This window comes from Moschus berezovskii, chromosome 15 (assembly GCF_049115385.1).
Source record: "Moschus berezovskii isolate FMDL1 chromosome 15, NW_MosBer_1.0, whole genome shotgun sequence".
In the NCBI taxonomy this organism is placed as follows: domain Eukaryota; kingdom Metazoa; phylum Chordata; class Mammalia; order Artiodactyla; family Moschidae; genus Moschus; species Moschus berezovskii.
The window spans coordinates 21,708,072-21,731,494 of record NC_142474.1 but is presented as its reverse complement, the minus strand read 5'-3'; the positions used below and the strand labels follow the sequence as shown (position 1 = coordinate 21,731,494).

General features: G+C 46.4%; 1 protein-coding gene across 1 annotated transcript; it reads left to right on the top strand.

The window, feature by feature from the left end:
• The first annotated feature begins 213 nt into the window (after positions 1-213).
• Positions 214-10,310, top strand: LOC148775377 (short palate, lung and nasal epithelium carcinoma-associated protein 2B-like). Its single transcript, XM_088844375.1, has 9 exons — positions 214-332; positions 410-561; positions 2,093-2,291; positions 3,930-4,037; positions 5,225-5,374; positions 7,473-7,566; positions 8,569-8,632; positions 9,494-9,572; positions 10,126-10,310. The coding sequence occupies exons 2-8, from the start codon at positions 423-425 to the stop codon at positions 9,529-9,531; spliced, it is 792 nt and encodes a 263-aa protein (XP_088700501.1). The 5' UTR covers positions 214-332; positions 410-422; the 3' UTR covers positions 9,532-9,572; positions 10,126-10,310.
• Positions 10,311-23,423: the final 13,113 nt, after the last annotated feature.

Below are 23,423 nucleotides of genomic sequence, written 5' to 3'. Positions count from 1 at the left end.
ATGGTGGAGTGAGGGCCCCTGACCTAGACCCTGGGAAGGGGCCTAGAGTGGTCTTTACAGAAGATATGATATCTTACTGAAGCTGGAGACTCAGCAAGAAGTGACTCATGTAAAAATGCAAAGAAGAGGGAAATGTTCCAGGCAGAGAAGCCAGAAAATGCAAATGACCTCTGTGTAAAGAGCATTGACCTGGAGTCAAGCGTGACTTTCCAAATACTATCTCCTCTACTCAGTGGTGGTGTATCTTTGTACAAGTTGCTCTAGCTTCCTGACCTGGGCTGCCCAGCTGTAAGAGAGCAGATAGCCACATCTACATTCAAGCACTATTGAGTGTAAGTGAAAGGTATTCATCAAAGATCCCCTTTCCCTGTGGGTAATTCTCACTCCTGTTCCTCCCATGACTGTCCAGGTGTCAGGACAAGATGTTTCAGCTTTGGAGACTTGTTCTCTTGTGCGGCCTGCTCACTGGGACTTCAGCATCTCTTCCTGACAACAATGTTGAGAGAGAGCTGCAATCTGCTCTTAAAAAAGGACTTGAGATTGATGACAGTGCATCTGAACGTGAGTCAGCAGGTGGGATGATCAGTGGCTCCTATTTCTCTAATTTTGAAAAAATTCACTCCATTTTTCATCTTTTATTTGTCATTTACATTATTTAAATGAAATATTTTATTTATATTTGCAGCATATTCTTCTGTTGGGTCATTCAGTCTTCTTGGTAATTTGTATTATCTAATTGGAAATTAATCCCTACCAAACCTAGGTAGGCTTAAAACTACCCGCCTTTGCAGTTAGTCATCAGTTCAGTTCAGTTCAGTCACTCAGTCGTGTCCGACTCTTTGCCACCCCATGAAACGCAGCACGCCAGGCCTCCCTGTCCATCACCAACTCCCAGAGTCCACCCAAACCAGTTAGTCATATCGCTTTTTAATTCTGATTTCTTAAGAGAACTTGGCCTTCTCATTTCCTGTAAACATTACCAGCACACTGACAAACATTCTTTATAGGAGAAACTAACTTCTGAAAATGACTGCCTTGAAACCTTGCCAGGACTTCAGTTCAGTTCAGTTCAGTTCAGTCGCTCAGTCGTGTCCGACTCTCTGCGACCCCATGAATCACAACACACCAGGCCTCCCTGTCCATCACCAACTCCCGGAGTTCACTCAAACTCATGTCCACAGAGTTGGTGATGCCATCCAGCCGTCTCACTCTCGGTCGTCCCCTTCTCCTCCCGCCCCCAACTTCAGGCACCCTTCAAAAATATACTTTCCAGTTTCATTGCTGATAAAACTGAGCTCAGAAACAGAGTGTCTGCACCAAGATCACCTAGTAAGTTACAGGACCAGAAGTAGCTTCCATCTCTGTTTGCATCCTTATAATCAGGTGATACCATCCGTTGCAGAGCCAAGTAGAACTACTATGATTACATATCTTTTCCTGTAGCCTTTTGCTTTTCCTTGACTAGTTATTGCCTTATTTCTCATTTGACTTGCTTTCAAAATATATATTCTTAATTCTTTCCAAATGTGACATTCTACATCTGCCATCATTCTATCAAATCCCTTTTTCTCTGAAGGACCCCCATTAGGACACTCTGTCCTTCTTCTCCTGGATGAGTCATTTCTTTCTAGGCCTGCTGCAAGACTGTTCCTGGGAATCCTATTGGCCACTTTCATGAGTTGGAGCCATAATTTTTCCTTGATTCTACGTTTTCCATTTCTTAGTTTTTTCCAAATTTATTTCATTTGTTTGAGTATCTCATTAGAGCTTCACTATTAGAAGCTGGAGTTCAATCAATATCTCTTGCCTACAAAGTGGATTGGTTGTTTTGTTGATGAATGATGAGTATATGTTAGTATGAAAGCAGCATAGAAGGAACAAGGTCTCCTAGCTGTGTGACTTTAGCCCCATTTCTTAATGTTTTGATGTTTTATTTCCTCATATGAAAGTGCAGATAATAGTAACACCTACTTTATGGAGCTGTTGTAAAGACTGAATGAAATAACAGAGGCAAATAGTCTCATTTAGTTCCTGGTGCATAGGAGCTGCTTCATAAGTTGTGTATCACCCTAAATGGAGATTGCTTTTGCAGCTATCTTTGAGAAAGTGAAAGCTGATTTTCAGTCACTCCAGGATTTCACATGTTGGGAGATGATCCCTGTGAAGGAGGTACTTAACGAGAAGATCCAGGAAGCTGAGATCTCGTTACTTAACGAGAAGATCCGGGAAGCTAAGATCACGTTGGACAAGTACAATATTAAAAATCTTCTACTACCTCCCAGGTGTTTACGGTGAGTTGATGTTGAGTTCACCAGTCCATCCTAAAGGAGATCAGTCCTGGGTGTTCATTGGAAGGATTGACGCTAAAGCTGAAACTCCAATACTTTGGCCACCTCATGCGAAGAGCTGACTCATTGGAAAAGACTCTGATGCTGGGAGGGATTGGGGGTGGGAGGAGAAGGGGATGGCAGAGCATGAGATGGCTGGATGGCATCACCAAACACAATGGAGGTGGGTTTGAGTGAACTCTGGGAGTTGGTGATGGACAGGGAGGCCTGGCGTGCTGTGATTCATGGGGTCGCAAAGAGTCGGACACGACTGAGCGACTGAACTGAACTGAACTGATGTTGAGTTCACATTGACGTTCTTTGTTCCAAAAGAGAATACATATGTTTGGGGAGGTAAGTTTAAGATCAAAGACAGAAAAGTTAAAAAAAAAAAAAAGAAACTTTGTTCATCCCTGAGAGTGGAACTGATGTGAGGCCAGCTCTTCTAGAGTTTGGGAAAATTAGAGGCAGGGCTGCAGGACCTATCAAGGCTCTTAAAGGTCTAGGCTTGCTTTCTTCTCATGTGATTTCAGGTTCAGGATAAAGACTCTCTTCACCCTCGTCTCTACCTGTTTTCTGGTACCTAAAGTCGCTTTTCCAAGGAGTAAAACTTTTCTTCCCTGAATATAGCTGAGTATAAAAGTCTGAATGACCTCAGGACAGAGGAAACTAGAATTTATACCATATACATGGCCCCATACATGAAGTCTGGGAGCCAAGCAGTGCTGGGTTCAAAATCTGGCTCTGCTAAAAAAGAATGAAATAATGCTGTTTACAGCAACAAATGGAAGGATGTAGAGATAATCGTACGAAGTGAATTCAGAGAAAGACAAATATCACATGATATCACTTATACGTGTAATCTGAAAGATGAGGCTATGAACTTACACAAAACAGAAACAGACTGATGGACATAGAAAAAACAACTTATGGCTACCAAAAGGGAACGCAGTGTGGGAGATAAATGAGGAGTCTGGCAGTAACATATACACACTGCTGTATATGAAGTAGGCAACCAACAAGGACCTACTGTATAACACAGGGACTATGCTCAACATTTTGTAACCACCTGTAAGTGGAAAAATGTGAAATGAAAAGTATCTCTATCTCTATCTATATATACCTATATCTATATCCATCTACTGGAGAAGGAAAAGGCAACCCACTCAAGTAGTCTTGCCTAGAGAACCAAGAGGAGCCTGGTGGACAGAGGAGCCTGATGAGCTACAGTCCATAGGGTCGCAAAGAATCAGACATGACTGAAGTGACTAGCACACACACATATCTATCTATCCATATATAGCTGAATCACTTTGCTGTACACCTGTAACTATCACAACACTGTAAAGCAACTATACTTTAAGTTTTTAAGAAACCAAATTCTGACTCTGGCACATATTCACCCTGGAGTCTTGGGGGAATTACAGCCGTCTCCTGCCATGCCATCCAGTGGAGAGAATCCAGCCTCTGAACTGGGCTGTCATGAAGACCAAAGCAGGCAAAGTCAGTCAGGCTCGAACGCTAAGCATGAGACTGGCATAGAGAAGAGCCCAGACATGGCTACCTGAGAAATGACAAGGGTGAATTGTCGTTTTTGCACAGGTTGACAATCAGGAGCATCAATATCGGGAATATCACATTCCAAGGGACTTCTGAAGGCACAAGCATCAACCTGCGTATCCCCATCACCGCTAAGGTCATCCTGACCCTGTGAGTACTGGTTAGAATCTGAGGTTTGCGCGATGCAGTGCAGTATGCCAATAGATCGCCAATCTGGCATCAGGTACTTTTCCATGCTTCTGACTTGGTCTCCCAATCTGTAAAAGAAGGAGACCTTTCCAGGTCTAAGGGCTTCCTTGGTGGTTCCATATGGTAAAGAATCTGCCTGCAATGTGGAAGATCTGGGTTCAATCTCTGGGTTGGAAGGATCCCCTTGAGAAGGAAATGGCTACCCACTCCAGCATTTTTGGGCTTCCCTGGTGGCCCAGAGGGTGGATCCCCTGGAAAAGGGAGTGACTACCAACTCCAGTATTCTTTCCTGGAGAATCCCATGGACAGAGGAGCCTGGTGGGTTATGGTCCATGGGCTCGCAAAGAGTCAAACACACCTGAAATCTTAACATTTAAAATGTTCTAAGAAACATTAGCCATAACCAATCTTTTGCTAAAAAATCCTCCATGAAATATATGTCCAAAATCATCATGCTTATCTAATTATAAAACTTGAAAACTGAGAAGATCGAACATTTATAACCCTTTGATGAAGTTTCCTGCAGCATCACTTTGTCTCTAAAGATTCTCTTTAAATGATAGTGACCAGTATGGGCCACATAGTATTGTACAGTATGTAACAAATAGCATATGAAAATTATATGGAAACTATAATTTTTAAGTGTTTTGATTACTTTAAAGATATAAAGAGATAAAATGAAGATGTGCAGCAGAGTCTTTATCAATTAAATGCACTATGATTTCATCATTTAATAGCTATGAGATCTTGGGGGATAGTTACTTAACCTCTCTATACCAAGTGTTTCCACATTCTGAAAATAGAGAGAGTAATTTTCTGTCATGGTAGTGCGGTCATGATTAAATGAGTTAATCCAGGTAAAATATTTTTGTTTGAAATACCTAACACAGAATTTGTGCTAAAGAAATGTTGACTATTATATTTATTTTAATCATCAGTGTAATACTGTATAAAAATTTCACATGAGAGAAACCCTTGTGGCCAGGAGAAGAAAAACCTAATATAAGAATGTCGATTCTGTAAAGCACACAGACAATATTGACATTGTCCATAGACGCCCTATATAATGTCCACAGAGAAGGGGACTCAAGTGAGCAACAAGAAGGGACTTCTCCACCTCTGTTAACTGTGAATCTTATTCCCTGCAGGCCTCTGTTGGGTGCCGTTGTTGACCTGACCCTCAACTTTGTCCTACAGACAAGTATCAGCTTTAAAATTGCTGAAAATGGTACCTTAATGCTGGTCATGGGAGACTGCACCTACACACCAGCCAAGATCTTACTCCCCGTCGTGAACAGGTCAGGCCCAGATATCTCAGCAGAGCGGGACTCCCAGAGGAGTTGGAACTCCTAATTTCAGCCCTATTCCTAAATCTGGGAGGGAGCAGAATATGGTGAAAAAGAGGTGAAACTCTGGAGACAAGCTAGCTTTGCCACTGACTTATGGTTTTATCATCATTTTAGCTCTAGGAGCTCCAGTGTTCATTTTAAACTGAGGATGGTAGTAATGCCTGATTCATAGGCTACTGTGTTGACCAAATGAGAAGATGCAAGTGTTTAGCATACAGCCTGGCACTGTGCTCTCAGTAATAATAATATCCATGTTGACTTTCTGTCTCTCGGTTCTTCCCCTAGCTGAGACAGCAGTGTTGACCTCTCCGGCCATAACTGTGAATTTGCATATTTCACCTTTCAGCTTTATCTGTTTTTGCTTCATGCTTTTTGAAGCTCTCTTGTTAGATGCTTGCACATTTAAACTCTTATGTCTATTTGAAGAACTGACCCTTCTCATATTATATAATATCCCTCAATAATAATAATATAGTGATAATAATAATAATTCACTGTGTTTACCTTCTTGCCTCTAGTTAGGAGGGCAAGAGGAGTAGTAAATGCCTACCACGGGCTCTAATTTCAGATTGTCCCCAAATCATCCTCCATGCACTGGGAAATTCCCAAAATAAGGTCTTGAAAACTGAATCCTCTCCTTTTAAATCACTGGTTTCTGGTAACATACCAAATCTACATCTTAAATTGTGTGCTTGAAAGAGCATGTTTAGCCCAGGGAAGAAGGTGGAGGGAGAAAGGCTGATGCTAGTCATGGCTGGGAGAGGAGATATAACTGCAATGGCTGGTGCAGGTTGGCCTTGGCAAGGAACCAGACTGAGCCATGAGCAGAGGTCAGTCCATCCTGCCTCAACAAGGGATATGATCACAGGTTGCCTAAAGACCCCCAGAACCAAAAATAAGCTTTGCAGACTACCATCACTTGAAAAAATTGAGCCCTACTGGACACTGCTTCGCCTATAGCTCCAGAGAAATCATCCAGCCTTCTGGGTCTCAGTGACCGTATCTGTAAAATGGCATTCCACTCTGCTGCTCCAAACTCTCTGGGGGCTTTTCTCTCCACTCTTGGTACAATCCCAAGCCCTCCCAGGGCCGTCTAGTCTACCTGATTTGGGTCCATCCTCTTATCACGGTGCTCTCCCCCTTGCCACTCTGCCCTAGACACACTAGCATTTGCTCTGAGCCTCAAACAAACTCTTTCTACCTTGAGACCCGTGCAGAGGCTGTTATGGATGCCAAGTACACTTATCTCCCATCCCATCTCAATGTACCTCTCATCACTCAGGGTCTAAAACAAGGTTCTTCCTCTTCTCTCTTGTAAGAATCTGCTCTTGCCCTTCTGAATACCTTCCGCAAGTTGTCATTACTATTTAATTGTAGGTTTACTTCATTTATTACCTCAGCCAAAAATGTGCTGAGCACATCCTCCATGCCAGTCAGTCACTATTCTGAGCTCTGGAGGATGTATCAGTGACTTCAGGCAAAGAAATTGCTCTCATGGAGCTTATTCTCTTGAGGGAATGACAAACAGACAAGCATTCAGTCTGACAATAAACAGTCCACGAGGTAAATGTCAGATGGCAACCCTCCCTGGCAGAGCAGCACACTGAACAGGCGCAATGACACAAAGCCCTCCCTTACGCAGCAGTCAGGGAGGGCTGCCCTGAGGAGGTGACAGTTATGCTGGGGGCTGAAGGCGCGAAGGAGCCAGGCTTAGCCACACTCTTTTCATACTTACTTACCAGACTGGGAGCTGCTTGTGCTTTGTTTATTCCTGTGTCCCCAGTCTGGCTTGGTTCCTGGCATATCTGGTTGTTGCTGTATAAATATATGCTGCTTGAATCAATGGAAGGATAGATGGATGGATGGACGGATGAAGTCTCATGTTTGTGATGGGACTCTCATGAGCTGCTGGTCAGTCATGTGGTTCCAGGTGATGATCCCCTGAGTAGAAGCTCAAATCACCTGACTTCAAGGTGCTCCACTGTCTCCCGCCCTCTTCCCACTGTTCCTCCTTGGCTGCTCTGCCAACTTCACTGGTCTTTATCAGGGCCGTCTCCAGCCTCACTGGACTGATCAGCGATATCAGAAGGACTTTGACCACACTTGTGAATGAAGTGGAGGCCTACCTAGTGCAGTTTGTGGTGAGTGCCCCACTTCTGGCAGCTCAGAGCCAGGCCAGGTGGGGAGCGGGGGTGACCTTCCCTGGGTGGGCCGTACTCTTTGGGCATCTTCCCTTCTGAGGGGCCTACTTCCTTTGGGCTGTCAGCTGCTGCTCCCCTCCTTCACTCAGCCTGGTGTGGGGAGAAGGGTAGGAGGGATCTGATATGAGCTGAGATCACTGGGTTCCAACTTGAATCATATACCATACCCATGTACTGCCAGTAGGCCTTTTAGCAATATTCTTCTTTATTGAATACAATTTTATTTAATTCATTTAAATATAAAAAGTACACATACTGTAAGATTCCTGTGCATCATATGCAAACCACATGTACCATGTGCCAGAAATGATTCTAAATTAGTAACTCTGGGATTTGGCTGGGGATCACGGTTTATGGGGGAAAAATTCCTCCAGAAGACTGTGATTTACGAAACTGGAGGGGCACTGCTCAAGCTGTGGTTCTCAGAATAGCAACACTGACCTCATCTGGACACCTGTTAGAAACGCAGACTCTCAGGTCCTACCCCAGACCTGCTGACTCAAGAATTTGCATTTTCATGAGATCTGTGAGGATTGTATACACACGAAATCATTGGAAACACTTCTCTATGGTTCCAGGGCCTCATTTGACTGATTAAAATTCCAATGTTCCAAGGTCAAGGTTTCTAAGAGCATAGCATGCTGGAATGTTAAAAGTCTAGATTTTAAGGCTTTAATCTTCTGAAGTTTTAGGACTCTAGCATGCTCTGGCTCTCAGATTTGGGCCTTCTAGGTTTCCATTGTTAGAGATTCCTAAGGGCCAGAAGCTGTGAGGTCCCGAGTAGTGAGCACCTCTGGGGTGGTGGCAGGGTGCTCCCGGCGGATAATGATCAGTCCTCTTTCTCTCCCGTCTCTCCTCTCCCCGCTCCCCCTCCCAACATCGCTCCTGCCTTCCTCTCTCCATCTCTCGCTGTGTCTCTCCCTGGTGTCCTGTGACCCTCAGCTGTGCCCACGAATCCGCACTGTCATCACCTCCTCGAATAAGAATTTGGTTAGGAACCTCAACGGTAAGTCACAGCCTGGGGAAGCGGTGGGGGGCTCCCTCTGCAGGCTTCCAAGGGCAGGCACCCAGCTCTATGCCTGCTTGACAGGCAGGCCTGGTCAGGGGACCCTGGAGAAGTTCAGGATCCTTTGTCCCGAGCAAGTCAGGAGAGTGTGGCTGGGGGAACAGTGTCCCTGCAGATGGAGGGCTACTATCACCCTCCTTCCTTAAACCTACGGAAGCTGCTGCACAGATTGATGAGAGAAAGAGGACGGGCCAGATCTGGGTTCAAATCCTGGATTTGCTCTGAGCAACTGTGGGGTCTTGGTCAACTGGTTCCACCTCTCTGATCCTTGGCTTCCTCAGAAATGAAAAATTTCAAACACTGCCATGCTGATGAGTGGATTTAAAGAAAAACCAGAGAGCCTAATATCCCATACTCATTGCTACTGAACACTGCCCCTTCCCTTTCCCTTCTGATGAGGAGTTGTGGCTTCACCCCCAGCCCCTGGGGGCTTTCATTGTCCTGGGTCTCTGGCATGACTGGGGTTGTTAGGGCTGGGGGGGCAACAGAAATGGGCTGAGTAACAGTGTCAAGGTCCTGGAGGTGGTCCTTCTAGAAAATAGCCACAGGCCCAGTTACCTGGGCCATACTTCTGTGCTTCATATACACCATCTCATTGTATTCTTTCAACAACACTGTGGAGTGGGTACTGTTATCATGCCCACTTACAGATGAACAAACTGAGACTCAGATAGACAGAGGGACATGCAAGAAGTCCCACTGCTGTAGGTCTGACCTGCTGGGGGGTGGCAGCCACTGGGATCTAGTTTCTATTCCGCTATATCCAGATCTGGAGAAATGCTACTGATTTTGTTCCCTCAGATATACTTCAGGAAACCGCAAAACAAATTGTAAACTGAAGAGGACAGATGAGAAAAACCACTGTGATGCCCACCTGCTGGTGAGGACTGGACTTGGGGCCCTGGACTGAGGAAGGATGAGACCTCCCCACAGGGGCCTGTGGAGAAGGAGAAACAAGGCTTGGCTTCTCTTCCTTCTCTAGTAGCAGACTGGGCCCTGATCTTGGTCACAGCCTGAGTCCTGACCCTTAATCACACCCAGATTGTGCTTGATTCTGCTCCTTGACTGAGCCCAGAATGCAGTCAGGTTGAAGTTTAACTCAAGTTGTTGACTGAGCCCTGACACTGGCCCGTATCTCAGTCTGATCCCTGATCCTGATCATATACTCAGCCCTGAACCCTGGCTCCTCTGGGCCCTGATCAGTCTTTTCACATCGGCCATTGTTGCTAAGGTGAGGGGGTGGGAGGGTGAGGGGATGGAGAGGGGTCAGTGCCAGGTGCCAGAGAAAGACCCTAAACTACAGGTGCCAGTCCCTCCCTAGCCTCAGAGCTTGCAGCGTCTGTGGGGAAGCACTCTGGCAGCTGTGCCTGCTGAACGCAGGAGCTGGTAAGGGCCCTGGGGTGTCCATGCCTCACACTGGGGTCTCCTTCCAGATTGGTTCCCGGGGACTTGACTGAATCTCTGTACCGTCTCCCTCTGGGACGGTCGGTGCTGCCACCATCCGTCAGGAGTGACAACTGAGCCCAGTCAAAGGGCACCTCTCAGATATCCTCCTCACAGTCAGGACACCCTATGCTCCTCGCCCTCCACCCCAGGCAATAAAAAGGCATTTCTGCACCTTCTGTGTGGCCCTTGGCATTCCTTCCATTGGGATTTTGGGGGAGGTGAGGTATGGGCAATCAGGGCAGCAGAGACCTGGATCTGAAGCTGGAAGGGACATTTGGGATTATCCAGCTGCAATCTCGTATCTTACAAAGGGAAAACCTGAGGCCCAGGATGGGCAAGAAAGTGACCTGAGGTATCGTAGAGACAGCCTCACTCTGCTTCCACTGCAGCACCACCACGATGGAGGGCTGCCTTCCCCAGCACAGCTGACCTCATCACCTCCTCACAGCACCCTTCTGCCAGGAAGTGCTCTTGTCCCCATTGTACAGATGAGGAAACTGAGGCTCACAGAAGACAAGCGATTCATCAAGGTTACAGGGTGGCAAGTGGCAGGGCTAGAATTTTAACCCATATCCCTGGGAACACTTGCTTAGAGAGGTGACACCCTGGCTCTCAGTACTCAGCCACCTTCCCCCTGCCCCCAGCAGGTCCCATCATCTTGTCCCTGCTCTCTTCTGAGCAGGATTGATGAGGTCCTCTCGAGTACCCCCTTCAGCCCTAACACGGAAGCCCTCAATTTCCCCTTTGCCCTGGAGTGGGGAGCAACGCACCTGTTACACACAGTTGCATCACATGTGCAGAGGACTGACCCGGGCTGTCACGTCAGGATCCCCGGGCTTCTTCTTTCCAGAACACCATCTGATTTTCCTGACAAAAGACCCAGAGAAACTTTGTCCATTTTGCCATGGAACCATCTCCGTGCTTTGTGCCATTCTGTAAGGGGAGGACCACTGTTATCCTCCTTGGAGACTCAGGTTAAGAGAGGTCAGTGTCACACAGAGGTCTGCACCAAGAGCTACTTCACCCAAGGGCTTTCTACTTGATGAAGGCTGCCTAACAAGGTTAAGTCACTTCAGGGAGCCCTTGAGCCCCTGGGGCTACATCCAGGGACCTTCAACCAGCTCTCCTCAGCTCTGCTGCGTGGACCTTAGTTCAGGCTGTGCTGGGGCTAATGACAAGGCATAGGGTGAAGGGTTGGACAAAGGTGAACTTGAGTTACTTGGCCTCTACCCCTTGCTAGCTGTTTAATCTCAAGCAAGTTTCTCTTAGAACCACAGTTCTCTCACCTGCCAAACAGAATGACCAGCAAAACTTTCTCAGTACGCTGGTGTGAGGTTTAAATGGGTCGATGACGGGAAAGTGCTTAACCAGGGTCTGACACTGGTGAGCACAAGTCAGGCTCTACCCACCGGAATTACTGTCAAACAGTGCTGAGAAACCACATATTACATCTTTATACACTGAATCTCATTAGATTCTCATTTTTACTGAGTGATGCAGTGAATTGTTCTTGGGGAATGTGTGGCAAGTGAATCTCCAAGAGGAGCGGTGAAATGACTCCTCCGGGGTCACCCACCTGGTCACCGGCAAAACTATGTTTCATGTGAAGTCGGCCTCCTCCAGAGATTTTTCTTCCCCTGCTGGCCATAGCAAAAGGATGAGAGTTTTCCTCTCTGTTTAATTTTTGTGACAATCTCAACTCCCAAAACTGTACATAAGAAGGTCTCTCAATTCAGGACTTCTAGCTCCCTTCGGTCAGTGCTGAGCCTTTGTCCAGGTAATTCTGTCCACCTGGAACATAATTGCTTGCCTCCTTGCAGCTTCACAATTCTCCTCAGCCCTACAACTCTGCTCAGGAGCTGTCTCCTGGTAAGTGGCAGCCACTTCTCAATGTTTCCCCAACAAAGAGACCGTTTTACCAGCTGGTAGGTCTACCCAAGCTACCTTGTCATCATTGTCGCTTACAGACAGAGGGAGCAAGAAGGGTCAGCTCTCATGATTATGGCTGCATTTAAAAAAAAATCTTTCCCCCCCCATTTTTAGTGAGTGGCAAGAATACACAGAAGACCTGTACAAAAAAGATCTTCATGATGCAGATAACCAAAATGGGGTGATCACTCACCTAGAGCCAGACATCCTGGAATGCAAAGTCAAATGGGCCTTAGGAAGCATCACTAAGAACAAAACTAGTGCAGGTGATGGAATTCCAGTTGGGCTATGTCAAATCCTCAAAGATGATGCTGTGAAAGTGCTGTACTCATTATGCCATCAAATTTGAAAAACAAGGCAATGGCCACAGGACTGGAAAAGGTCAGTGTTCATTCCAATCCCAAAGAAAGGCAATCCTAAAGAATGTTCAAACTACCGCACAATTGCACTCATCTCACACACTAGCAAAGTAATGCTCAAAATTCTCCAAGTGATCCAGGAACTTCCAGATGTTCAAGTTGGATTTTAAAAAGCAGAGGAACTAGAGATCAAATCCACAACATCTATTGGATCATCAAAAAAGTGAGAGAGTTCCAGGAAAACATCTACTTCTGCTTTATTGACTACGCCAAAGACTTTCACTGTGTGGATCACAACAAAAGGTGAAAAATTCTTAAAGAGATGGGAATTCCAGACCACGTGACCTGCCTCCTGAGAAATCTGTATGCAGGTCAAGAAGAAACAGTTAGAATGGGACATAGAAAAACAGACTGGTTCCAAACTGGGAAAGGAGTACGTCAAGACTGTATACTGTCATGCTGCTTATTTCACTTATATGCAGAGCTCAGTTCAGTTCAGTACAGTCACTCATTCATGTCCGACTCTTTGCGACCCCATGAACTGCAGTATGCCAGGCCTCCCTGTCCATCACCAACTCCTGGAGTTCACTCAAACTCATGTCCATCGAGTCAGTGATGCCATCCAACCATCTCATCCTCTGTTGTCCCCTTCTCCTCCCGCCCCCAATCCCTCCCAGCATCAGGGTCTTTTCCAGTGAGTCAACTTGTCGCTTGAGGTGGCCAAAGTATTGGAGTTTCAGCTTTAACATCAGTCCTTCCAATGAACACCCAGGATTGATCTCCTTTAGAATGGACTGGTTGGATCTCCTTGCAGTCCAAGGGACTCTCAAGAGTCTTCTCCAACACCACAGTTCAAAAGCATCAATTCTTCGGTGCTCAGCTTTCTTTGCAGTCCAACTCTCACATCCATACATGACCACGGGAAAAACCATTGCCTTGACTAGACGGACCTTGGTTGGCAAAGTAATGTCTCTGCTTTTTAATATACTATCTAGGTTGGTCATAACTTTCCTTCCAAGGAGTAAGTGTCTTTTAATTTCATGGCTGCAATCAGCATCTGCAGTAATTTTGGAGCCCCCCAAAATAAAGTCTGACACTGTTTCTACTGTTTCCCCATCTATTTCCCATGAAGTGATGGGACCACATGCCATGATCTTCGTTTTCTAAACGTTGAGCTTTAAGCCAACTTTTTCACTCTCCTCTTTCACTTTCATCAAGAGGCTTTTTGGTTCTTCTTCACTTTTTGCCAAAAGGGTGGTATCATCTGCATATCTGAGGTTCTTGATATTTCTTCCAGCAATCTTGATTCCAGCTTGTGCTTCTTCCAGCCCAGCATTCCTCATGATGTACTCTGCATAGAAGTTAAATAAGCAGGGTGACAATATACAACCTTGACGTACTCCTTTCCCTATTTGGAACCAGTCTGTTGTTCCATGTCCAGTTCTAACTCTTGCTTCCTGACCTGCATATAGATTTCTCAGGAGGCAGGTCAGGTGGTCTGGTATTCCCATCTCTTGAAGAATTTTCCACAATTTATTGTGATCCACACAGTCAAAGGCTTTGGCATAGTCAATAAAGCAGAAATCGATGGTTTTCTGGAACTCTCTTGCTTTTTCCATGATCCAGCGGATGTTGGCAATTTGATCTCTGGTGCCTCTGCCTTTTCCAAAACCAGCTTGAACAACTGGAAGTTCACAGTTCATATATTGCTGAAGCAGAATACATTATGTGAAATGCTGGGCCAAATGAAGCACAGGCTGGAATCAAGATTGCCGGGAGAAATATCAATACCCTCAGATATGCAGATGACACCACCCTATGGCAGAAAGTGAAGAAGAACTAAAGCGCCTCTTGATGAAAGTGAAAGAGGAGAGTGGAAAAGCTGTGTTAAGATTAAACATTCAGAAAACTAAGATCATGGCATCCGGTCCCATCACTTCATGGCATGAGAGACTTTATTTTCTAGGGCTCCAAAATTACTGCAGATGGTGACTGTAGCCATGAAATTAAAAGATGCTTGCTCCTTGGGAAGGAAAGCTATGACCAACCTAGACAGCATATTAAAAAGCAGAGACATTACATTGCCAATAAAGGTCCATCTAGTCAAAGCTGTGCTTTCAGAGTAGTCATGTATGGATGTGAGAGTTGGACTATAAAGAAAGCTGAGCACTGAAGAATTGATGCTTTGAACTGTGGTGTTGGAGAAGACTCTTGAGAGTCCCTTGGATTGCAAGGAGATCCAACCAGTCCATCCTAAAGGAGATCAGTGCTAGGTGTTCATTGGAAGGACTGATGCTGAGGCTGAAACTCCAATACTTTGGCCACCTGATGCGAAGAACTAACTCATTTGAAAAGACCCTGATGCTGGGAATGATTGAAGGCGGGAGGAGAAGGGGATGACAGAGGATGAGATGGTTGCATGGCATCACCGACTCGATGGACTTGAGTTTGAGTAAGTTCAAACAGTTGGTGATAGACAGGGAAGCCTGGCGTCTGCAGTCCATGGGGTCGCAAGGAGTTGGACAGCACTGGGTGACTGACCTGAACTGAACAGGGACAAATGGGAGCTACTTGCTACATTCCCACCAGCTGAAGCAATGCCCTTAGGGGAGAAACTTTGGGTCAGCCAGGCCCACACTCGAAAGCACTACACATACGTGTGGTCAGCTGAACAGAGAGGGACCAGAGAGAAGGGAGGGGTGGGTCCTAATGCAGCAGAACTGCCCAGTGGAGAGAGGCAGACGTGCATGGAAAGTTCTTGAAAACAGAGCAGCATGGCTCTCCCACACAAGTCATCAGTGGGCAGCCGACCTGTGTGCTATGGGAGCACCAACAACACGTCAGAGAGCATATGCTCATCAGCTACGATCACAAGGCATTGTTACGGCACAGGGGACACATCAGGGAAAAAAGTGGACAAAATCCCTGCCTCATGGAGCTCCCAGTCTAGTGGAAGAACAAGGAGAGCACATTTCTAGGGACTGTGTGTCTGGGTTTATACATGCTAACTTGTGTACCCTTCAGACTGGTTCAGTGAGGTAGGTACACCCACTGTGCCCAATTTCCAGGTGAGTTAGCTGAGTTCAGAGACGCAAAGCTCCCGAGGCAGAGCTAGGATTTGAAGAACTGCACACACTGCCTCCTGTCAAACTCCCTATTTCCCTGGACTCCTAAATGCTGTCTTTGTTCACCACTCACTACTGTTTATTGCAGTAATAGTTATGATAATGTTCACTATTATTCATGGAGCACCTTATCTAGCCAAGGTTAGGCTGGGCTCTCTAATAACATTTCCTTCAGTTCCTTGAGCAGCTTCTCTAAGGTAACTGAATATCCTAGGACATTCCATTTCTGGCTTCGTGTTTTAAAAAAAAAAAAAAACAAAGCTCAGATAAGTTAGGGTATTTGCTTGCTGTCACACAATCTGGAGAACTCTGCGATGCACACCCAAGACTGACTCTAAGAACAAGCGTAATGTGCTGTTATAAACAAAATGCATGAATTTCTCAATGTGGACACTTTAATCAGTGTTAAAGAAAAATGCTTCGGCAGGCTGTAATAAATAATTATTAAGCATCTGTGTGTCCGGTCCTGGGGATGATGCCTTGTGGTCCTGTCCCTCACACACTCAGAGAGTGGGCAGTTATCACTGTGCCCAAGGAGCAGATGGTATTCCTGCAAAGCAAGAGCACCAGGTGCGCCATCTGGTGGAATGCGGCAGGTAGCCCCAGAAGTTCCTGATCACCTCTCAGAACCCTGGAGTGTCAGCGGTTCATTTTGTAGTTCGAGGAAACGGAGACCCTGGGAGAAAATGAATGTCTTGGTAAGAGTCACAAAGAAAGTTATTAACAGAGCCAAGCCTGGAACCAGATCAGGGTCTCCTCCTTCCTCCTGCACCGGGGAGAAAGAACCCAGGGTCCCACCTTCCATGAACATGTGGTGTTGATGTGCCCATCACTGGCTGCAGGGACCTTAGAGGTGACTTGGTTCTGCATTGGCAAACATGTAGTGTCTCCAATCTGTCCTCCCAAACCTCTGGAAGACACCACTAATCAATCCTTCCCTCCAAGCCCAGGAGCTCCATGGGAAGGCATTTTGGCAGAAGGCACCATCCACGCCCTACAATCAGAGTCCTACTTGAGACTCCCTCACTTGACCCCAGAAGGGAAACTGGAGAAGAAAGGAATCACCTGTGCCGAGGGCTATACAGCAGCACCCAAGGGTGCTACAGTTTGTGAACACAGGTACACCGAAGGACTGAGACCATTTAAGCTCATTCAGTGTTCACTGCATGCAAAAATAGGAAATGCAGTTGCAGCTGGTTTAGCATATTGGCTGCTTAATCTACCCGCTACAGCCTCTCCATTACCCTGCGCAGTGGGGTCATAGTTCATTTCAGTTCAGCCGCTCAGTCGTGTCCGACTCTCCGCGACCCCATGAACCACAGCCAGGCCTCCCTGTCCATCACCAACTCCCGGAGTTCACCCAAACCCATGTCCACTGAGTCGGTGATGCCATCCAGCCATCTCATCCTCTGCCGTCCCCTTCTCCTTCTGCCCTCAATCTTTCCCAGCATCAGGATCTTTTCAAATGAGTCAGCTCTTCGCATCAGGTGGCCAGAGTATTGGAGTTTCAGCTTCAGCATTAGTCCTTCCAATGAATATTCAGGACTGATATCCTTTAGGATGGACTGGTTGGATCTCCTTGCAGTCCAAGGGACTCTCAAGAGTCTTCTCCAACACCACAGTTCAAAAGCATCAATTCTTCGGTGATCAGCTTTCTTTACAGTCCAACTCTCACATCCATACATGACCACTGGAAAAACCATAGCCTTGACTAGATGGACCTTTGTTAACAAAGTAATGTCTCTGCTTATTAATAGCTGTCTAGGTTGGTCATAACTTTCCTTCCAAGGAGTAAGCGTCTTTTAATTTCATGACTGCCATCACCATCTGCAGTGATTTTGGAGCCCAGAAAAATAAAGTCTGACATTGTTTCCACTGTTTCCCCATCTATTTGCCATGAAGTGATAGGACTGGATGCCATGATCTAAGTTTTGTGAATGTTGAACTTTAAGCCAACTTTTTTACTCTCCTCTTTTACCTTCATCAAGAGACTCTTTAGTTCTTCTTCACTTTCTACCATAAGGGTGGTGTCATCTGCATATCTGAGGTTATTGATATTTCTCCCAGCAATCTTGATTCCAGCATGTGCTTCCTCAAGCCCGGCATTTCTCATGATGTACTCTGCATATGAGTTAAATAAGCAGGGTGACAATATACAGCCTTGATGTCTCCTTTTCCTATTTGGAACCAGTCCGTTGTTCCATGTCCAGTTCTAACTGTCGCTTCCTGACCTGCATACAGTTTTCTCAAGAGGCAGGTCAGGTGGTCTGGTATTCCCATCTCTTTCAGAATGTTCCATAAACAGATGAGAGACCGGAGGAGAGGTGAGTGAGGTGACCAGACACCAGCAACAATTGTAATCATCAACATCACTGTAGTGACCGTCTATCGGGGCAGACACAGAATATCCCACACTTCCTCAAAGCACACCTGGGAGAAGAGACCCATAGTTAGTCTCATTTCTCACTTAGGGGACCTGAGGTTCAAGAAAATCAAGCTCCTTGTCCAGGCCACACAGCCAGGAACAGGCTAAGAGAAGGTTCTAACCCAGTCTGCCCAACCTCAGAGTTGGGGTATTGTCATTTCCATTTTACCACTAGGCATGGAGTTGTCTCACCATCTTCCAATGAGGCAGCTGTAGTCTGGGGCCAACACCTGGTCTGAACTCACTACATCACACTTGGGCCCCTGGGCTATGTTCCTGATTCAGGATAACTCTCTGCACAAGATTTCTGTACAACCCTCAGCTCTGTGCCCACAACAAGGAGAAGCAGGGCCTCCAACGTTTGCAGAATCGGGAGCAGACAGCCTGGGAGGTGAGTCTGCTGACCAGGCCAAGGCTCTGCTGGATGGGGGCTTCCGTGTCCCAGCCCCAGGCTTGGGCACCTGCCCTGTGCTCTGATGACGGGACCACGGTCAGCATGAGGAACACCAGCTCCCCACGCCTCTGGCCCTACCCCGGCTTTGTCCTGGCCGCGTTCACATTAACAACAGGGTCACAGTTTCCTGCTGAGGTGCCCGTGGGTGAGTGGAGGAGACCGGCCTTGGCTGACCTGGGGCTCTCTACCGGTGCCCCCAGCCTGCTGCCACATGGCGTGTATCTGTGCTGCCTGGCCTGCGTGTTCCAGGTGGACATGCGCCCAAATGCACCAGGCATTACAACCAACTGAAACAGCACAGGTCAAGGAATGAGCAGGGGGTTCAAGGGCAAGGACTTTCCTGCCCCACCATCCGACCTCAGTGTAATCTGAGTGAAAGGTCCTTCCTGGGAGTCAAATGCTGGGTTCGTGTCCTTGTGAGACCTGGGCCACTCACCTCCTTTCCCGAAACATCAGTATCCTGAATTGGAAAATGGGGTTTTCCAAATCTCTTTAGGGGGTTGTCATGAGAACCAGTAGTGAAAGGAGACTGCAGTGCCAAGCCCATGGCCAGGTACTGCCCTGGACCTACTGGATACTGGACACTGGGGCTTAAGAGTGAGACTCGCTGCTGCCCCCAGAGACTGGGAGTGGGAACAACCCATCTCATTGGGAGAGAAGGCAGAACTTGATGCACTCGAGAGCCCTGCCCCTTCCCATCTGTGTGGCCTTGAGGGAGTCATCCTGCCCTCTGAGCCTCACGCCCCAAAGTCAAGATGAGGACAGTAACAGCCCTGCCTGGTTGCTGATGAGGTGACACAAGATAAAGCAGGATAAGCATCTAGGGTTGTGCAGTCATGTCTGAGCAGAGGTAGGGTTCCAGATGATGGTGTGGGGATCACAGCTCTTAGAACACAAGGCAAAGTACCTGTGAGCCACCCTGGTCCAGTTACTTCCAATTCTGGCCAGCCACCCCAGAGTTCTTGACCCTCAGTATCTAGGGAGGAACTCAGGCATCTATGTTTAAACAAATTTATTAGAAAAACTGGAAACAGAACTGCCTTAAGACCCAGAAATCCTACTGCTGGGTACAAACACCAAGGAAACCAGAATTGAAAATGACGTGTGCACGCCAAAAATCATTGCAGCACTGTTTACAATAGCTAGGATGTGGAAGTAACCTCGATGTCCATTGGCAGACAAATGGATAAGAAAGTTGTGGTACATATACACAATGGAATATCATTCAGCTATAAAAAAGAATGCACTTGAGTAAGTCTAATGAGGTGGATGAAACTGGAGCCTATTATACAGAGTGAAACAAGTCAGAAAGAAAAACACCGATACAGTATATTAAGGCATATATATGGAATTTAGAAACATGTTAATGACCATCCTATATGCAATACAGCAAAAGAGATACAGATGTAAAGAACAGATTTTTGGACTCTGTGGGAGAAGGCGAGGGTGGGTTGATTTGAGAAAATAGCATTGAAACATGTATATTACCATATGTGAAATAGACAACCAGTGCAAGTTCGACGCATGAAGCAGGACACTCAAAGCCAGTGCTCTGGGACAACCCAGAGGGATGAGATGGGGAGGGAAATGGGAAGGGGATTCAGGACGGGGGAACACATGGACACCTGTGGCTGATTCATGTCAATGTATGGGAAAAACCGCCACAATATTGTAAAGTAAATAGCTTTCAATTAAAATAAAATAATCTCTTTAAAAAATTATTTAATCTTTTGTTTTAAAAAGTGGTTACCCAAGCAGAAAATTTCAACAATGAAATGGAAGAGGAAAATAAGTTGGGAACAATTCACGTGTAGCTTTGGATGCGTCCTTCTCCTTCTCTGGATCATAAGCTCCTCAGTTATCCCAGCAAGAGGTGAAGTTGAACTCTAAACTCTCCTCTGGCAATGATGTCTGTTATGTTTCCTGTGGTTATTGGACCTGGAGTTGTCATCTAAAGGAAGGAGGGGATGTGAGTATACAAATGTATTAAATGAGGACTTATTGTGAGTTTGAATGGCAGGAACCAACTCACACGGGCTTCCAGAGGAGAGCCCTGTAAAGAGGGAATGGTCTGTGCAGAGGGCCAAGGCAGCAATGATGCTGGTATTTTTCTGGAAGAGAAGGAAGACAGTAGGGCCGTGAGAGAGATTGATGAGCTCGGGGTGGCAGTGAGTAGGTGACACAGGGCCGTGATGGGGACTCTGGTTTAAGGGGAGAGCTTACCTCCTGCAGCTGCACTGAGAGTAGGGGGCTGGGGGCAAGTGTGCAGAGGGATGCTGCACAGATGGGGTCTATGCGGAGGTGGACTGTATTCACTCTCAGGAGGAGCCCTAGTGACTCAGTGGGATGGGCAGATGGGGAGGGTGGGTCCTGAGCAACCCATCATTGCAAACATTTGTTCTGAGACTGGTTCCACTGGGAGGGATGTTATGGAGAGCGCTCGGACACAAGAGAAGGTTTGGGAAGAATGACCTCACTGGTCACTGACCCTGATGCCATGGGCCACAAGTCTAGCCCCATCTCTGTCCCTCTCTTACAGGCTGGCTGCTTTCCCTCTCTGAGCTGAGTTTCCAGATGCTGATAAAATTAAGCTGGATGATCACTATGGATCCTTCTACCAGAATATTCTCCAATTCATCTCAGTTTTTACCCCAGCCCCCCAGCAGCATGGCCACCATCTTGGTATCTGGACGTTCCATGAGAACCTGCTCTTAGTCTTGGAACGAAGTCCTCTCCATAGCCGTCCAGTTCAAGCATCCTGGCTGACCTTTGCTTTGGAAGTCTCTCTGTTCACTCTGGACAGGGCTTATTTTCATTGGAGTCTCCTTCAATGGCTCTGGACGCAGAGCTCATTTCCGGGGGCAGCCTCCCACCCCATCACCATCAATATAAAGGCCATTACCACCCAGCAGAATTCCAGGAAACTGTGCAGAGGAGCAAGGATTTTGTAAGTATTTTTCTTCAAACCTGTGACTGCGGGGTTTCCCCCTTAATGTCACTCCACATAGAGGCCTACTGAAGTCTTTGGTAAGAGACATAGGGATGAAAGTGAAAGTGTTAGTTGTTCAGTTGCGATCAACTCCTTGCGACCCCACGGCCAGTAGCCACCAGGCTGCTCTGTCCATGAATTTCTCCAGGCAAGAACACTGGAGCCATTTGCCATTTCCTTCTCTAGGGGATCTTCCCAACCCAGTGATTGATACATGATACAGGATGCTTGGGGCTGGTGTACTGGGATGAACCAGAGGGATGGGATGGGGAGGGAGGCGAGAGGGGGATTCAAGATGGGGAACACATGTACACCCGGGGCAGATTCATGTCAATGTATGGCAAAACCAATACAATATTGTTAGTAATTAGCCTCCAATTAAAATAAATAAATTAAAAACAATAAAAAGCAGAGATATTACTTTACCAACAAAGGTCCTCTAATCAAGGCTATGGTTTTTCCAGGGGTCATGTATGGATGTGAGAGTTGGACTGTAAAGAAAGCTGATCGCCGAAGAATGGATGCTTTTGAACTGTGGTGTTGGAGAAGACTCTTGAAAGTTCCTTGGACTGCAAGGAGTTCCAACCAGTCCATTCTAAAGGAGATCAGTCCTGGGTGTTCTTTGGAAGGACTGATGCTAAAGCTGAAACTCCAATACTCTGGCCACCTCATGCGAAGAGTTGACTCACTGGAAAAGACTCTGATGCTGAGAGGGATTCGGGGCGGGAGAAGGGGATGACAGAGGATGAGATGGCTGGATGGCATCACCGACTCGATGGACATGAGTTTGAGTGAACTCTGGGGGTTGGTGTTGGACAGGGAGGCCTGTGATTCATGGGGTCGCAAAGAGTCAGACACAACTGAGCGACTGAACTGACTGAACTGACCCATCTGTACGAGAGGAGATAACCACATCTGTCTTCAAGGAATATTGAGTGTAAGAGTGATAAGTGCTCATCCGAGATCCTGTGGTTCGCTAAAGGTAATTCTTACTTCTGTTCTTCCTGTGACTACCCAGGTGTCAGGACAAGATGTTTCAGCTTTGTAAACTTGTTCTCTTGTGTGGTCTGCTCGCTGGAACCTCAGCGTCTCTTCTTGACAATCTTGGCAAGGATGTTCTGAGGAAGCTGAAATCTGGTCTTGAGAAAGCACTTGACAACCTGACAGTACACTTGAAAGTGAGTCAACAACGGATGATCAGTGGCGCCTGGGAGCTTGCTTCCCAAATACTAAGTCTGTATTAGCAAAGGCTGCCAGCAGGGGCAGCGCCTTATGGGTGGCTTACCAAGAGAGGTGACTAACTGGTTCCTAGAAACAGGCATTACTTAACTGAATATCTCTTTACATCTTATATCATGATAAACTTTGCTAATATATTCATAGGATAAATTCCTGAAGGTGACAATTCAAAAGGTATGCATATTTTAAAATACAGTACAAAGTTAAGACCAACCTAGACAGCATATTAAAAAGCCCAGACATTACTTAGCCAACAAAGGTCTGTCTCGTCAAGGCTATGGTTTTTGCAGTAGTCATGTATTCGTGTGAGAGTTGGACTATAAAGAAAGCTGAGAGCCAAAGAATCGATGCTTTGAACTGTGGTGTGGAGAAGACTCTTGAGAGTCCTTTGGTCTCCCAGGAGATCCAATCAGTCCATCCTAAAAGAAAGCAATCCTTAATATTCATTGGAAAGACTGATGTTGAAGCTGAAACTCCAATACTTTGGCCACCTGATGCAAAGAGCTGACTCGTTTGAAAAGACCCTGATGCTAAGAAAGATTGAAGGCGAGAGGAGAAGGGGACGACAGAGGATGAGATGGTTGGATGGCATTGCCGACTCAATGGAGATGAGTTTGAGTAAACTCAGGGAGTTGGTGATAGACAGGGAGGCCTGGCGTGCAGCAGTCCATGGGGTCGCAAATATTAGGACATGACTGAGCAACTGAACTGAACATATTGACAAATAATCCCCTATGTTAATAGTTTCTCTAATCATCTGTGAGA